The following is a 3460-nucleotide window of genomic DNA, read 5'->3' as shown; positions in this document are numbered from 1 at the left end:
AGCCTAGTGGGCTCAGTTTGTGGGGTCGCAAGAGCTGGACATGACTTAGCAACTAAACCGCCACCAGAATAGCTCTGTTGGATTTTAGCATCAACTTGATCCCATTTATATATCTTCCCCAAATTCCTAAATGCTTGGGGCTTACCAGTTTTCCTGCTTTATTGTTTCATATTTTTACATTTCTTCTAGCCTCTTCATGTGAATTTAGGAAAGGGGATACAGGAATGCATGCATTTAGTCAGTTACCTTCCTTTGAATGAAAATTTACAATTAAAAACATCAAAACAAAACCTCAAAACTCACAATAAGGATAGCTTTATTGAGTTGTAAGACAGGGCACATAAAAATCAAATATTTGAGTAAAATTCAACCCTTCACTCAAAACTAGATTTTAAATATTAATATGTACATTTTTAGCATGTGTCTAAATTGTTAACCACTTATTTATTATTTAAAAACTTTAAGGCAGATATTTACTTATGCACTGGATCCCCAAATAGATAAAAGGAATAATCAACTGAAGTTTGTTATCAATTGAGACAAATGTAAATTATTACTTAAGGAAAAATGGTTTCATATTAAGGAAATACAGCACATGCATAATTAATGTCAGTTCCCCTTTTCATATTAAAGAATCACTCTCCTCTCATTCCTCCTAAGCAGCATATGAAAATCCCATATATAAAAACATCTTAAAGTTTAATCTTCCCTAATATTATCTGATCATAAATTTCTTTGGTCAAGGGAATATATGATTTTTTCAAGTTATCCATGAAGTAAAGTGGGTCAGAAATTTTCAGTGGACTAAATCCTTCTTCCACCAACTGAAACTTCTGTAGTTTGAATGTTCCTGTTGCTTCCATCTTTTCCTATAAAGCAATGACCTGGATTAGTGGAATCATTTAACATTACCTATAATATACAAATAAAATATTCAACAATACAGAGCATAATATTTAATTATAACATTTTTATGTCCAGTAAGCATCTCTATTTTTACTACTAATAATTTAACACTAAAATTTTTTAGATTTTTTAATTCTAAGTGCTCTTTAGAACACTTAAATCTTTACCTTGATTTTCCTGTAAACTTCATTCAATATATAAGAAATATGAATATAGTTACTAATTGATTACAACTGATTACAAACATGTCTAAAACATATAGATTTATCTCTCCAGTCCAACATCAATACAATATCATGTACAAAGAATGCTTCTAGACTGTAAGGAGATAAAAGTTACAAAAGACAGCAATCTATTCCACAAGGAATAATCCTGAAAGAACCAGAGAGTATAAGAAATAATCTAAAACTTGGGTTCCCAAACTATACACCGAGGTGCTTCATGGTACCTCAGTGACTTGCCAGGGTCTCCATGGGATATTTAAATTTTTCAAGGTAAATCCAGTGACATCTGATATCACATAGAAAACTACTGGCTCGAGGTTCACAGTTCACAGTTCACAGTTGCAATATTAGTTTGTGATACATTTTTTCCCATCATGCCATGTCTCTGGGAAATAGGGTTTTCAGTGGTTGCTATCATAAAAAGCAAGCATAACCAAAAATCAATGTGGAGTATGGAATTAGTCTGGTCCTGTTCAATATAATGTAACTCCAAAATTTGAGGAGCTGTGTAATACCCAACGTAACATCTCCTTAATACATTTGATTATTTAAATATGAAATAAAAGCATTTTCTTTCCACTTATATGCATTATCTTTAAAAATAGCAACTAATTTATTAGACCTAAATATTTATTTTACTTTGTCCTAACTACTGAATAAATGAATGCTTAGGTATTTCTTTTGACCCAAGTGAAGTCGCTCAGTCATGTCCAACTCTTTGTGACCCTATAGACTGTAGCCCACTAGGTTCCTCCGTCCATGGGATTTTCCAGGCAAGAATACTGGAGTGGGTTGCCATTTCCTTCTCCAGGGGATCTTCCCAACCCAGGGACTGAACTTGGGTCTTCCGCATTGCAGACAGACGCCACAGGGAGGCTGTAGGTTTTGACCCAAGAGTGCTATGAAATAATTACTAAGGTGCTATGGATCTAGAAAGCTTACGAATCTTTGCTTTAAGGAATTTAAAGGCGACAAGGACTTTAAAGGATCTGTGTGGTAGTTTCAGGCATAAAGAAGCAACCTTGTTTTAAGTCAGATAACATGTAGGGTCCATATAACTCACAGGTTCTATGAGTAGTTTGGCCATTTTTACACATCCTTATGAGCATCACTGACTCGATGGACGTGAGTCTGAGTGAACTCCGGGAGTTGGTGATGGACAGGGAGGCCTGGTGTGCTGCGATTCATGGGGTTGCAAAGAGTCGGACATGACTAAGCGACTGATCTGATCTGATGAGCTAATTCTACTAAATCTACTTCTCTTTGAACCTTCTTCTCTAATCTCATCCCCTATCCTGCACTGTCATCACAGAATTAGATGTAACTGTGTAGAAACATATATTATTTTTTCTCTTTTAGAAAACTAGAAGTTCACTACATAAAATTTGATGTTCTGCCTTTTTTTAAAAAATAACAAAAACATTATACTAGATATTTTTCTCCAGATTAGGTAATTTTCATCAAAATATCACAATTTAATGGTTTCATAAGAGTTCCTCTAATTATAATATGCTAATTAACCTTACACTTGTTATTGAACTTAAAGAGAACAGAAAAAAAAATTTACTACTATAAAGAATAACATTTTATACATAACATTTGTGCATCTTTAGTTATGTCCTAAGAGTAAATTTTTGGAACTGAAATTACAAAATCAAAATATATGCAGATTCTAAGAGTGTGATCACACATTTACCAAATTGTTTTCTAGAGTGATGATAGCAATTTGTTCTTCCACAAGCAGACTGAAAGGACCGGTTTAACTGCATCTTGGCCATAATGAGTAATATCACATTTAAAAATTTTTTGTACATTCATTGGCAAAAAGATCCTTTTAAAATATGTGCTAAATAAAATTTTAATAAGATAGTCATCCTATTCATTTTGCCAGATGTAACTTATACTTTTGCATTACTTAGATCAGATCATTTATTAATTTATTTATTAAATTATTTATTTATTTATTAAATAATTGTGCTGCCAACTATCATGCACTATGCATGACATTATATCAAATACTATAATAAACATAAAACTCATGGATCATGTGTTTTAGGTGTTTAATGATTCTAAAATATCTTCTAAATTTGTACAAGACTGATTTAATCTTTGGAGGAGTCTTGTGCCCAAAATATTTCTTCTGATTAACGATCGTGAATTTTAAGTTGCCCTTGGAGGTACATGTTTAAAATATTATTTGATCCATCAACTTTCTACTCCATTAAAATATATTCTTCTGGGGCAAGATGGGAGGGACAGAAGAGAGCTGGGTGGAATTATAAGAGGGTAACAAGAGGGAGCATTGTGGTAGTGGAATTGTTCACATCTTG

General features: G+C 32.9%; 1 protein-coding gene across 1 annotated transcript in view; it reads right to left on the bottom strand.

The window, feature by feature from the left end:
* Positions 1–299: 299 nt before the first annotated feature.
* Positions 300–3460, bottom strand: part of LOC105004215 (long-chain fatty acid transport protein 6-like) — a 14543-nt gene continuing 11382 nt past the window's right edge. Inside the window, exon 6 of the mRNA XM_010861753.1 lies at positions 300–869. Coding sequence (XP_010860055.1) covers positions 693–869 — 177 coding nt within the window. The 3' untranslated portion in view covers positions 300–692. The remainder of the gene's footprint in view (positions 870–3460) is intronic.

Source organism: Bison bison, unplaced genomic scaffold (genome assembly GCF_000754665.1).
Source record: "Bison bison bison isolate TAMUID 2011002044 unplaced genomic scaffold, Bison_UMD1.0 scf7180017857978, whole genome shotgun sequence".
NCBI lineage: Eukaryota > Metazoa > Chordata > Mammalia > Artiodactyla > Bovidae > Bison > Bison bison.
The sequence above is the reverse complement of the archived record's forward strand: the minus strand, read 5'-3'. Positions and strand labels throughout refer to the sequence as shown.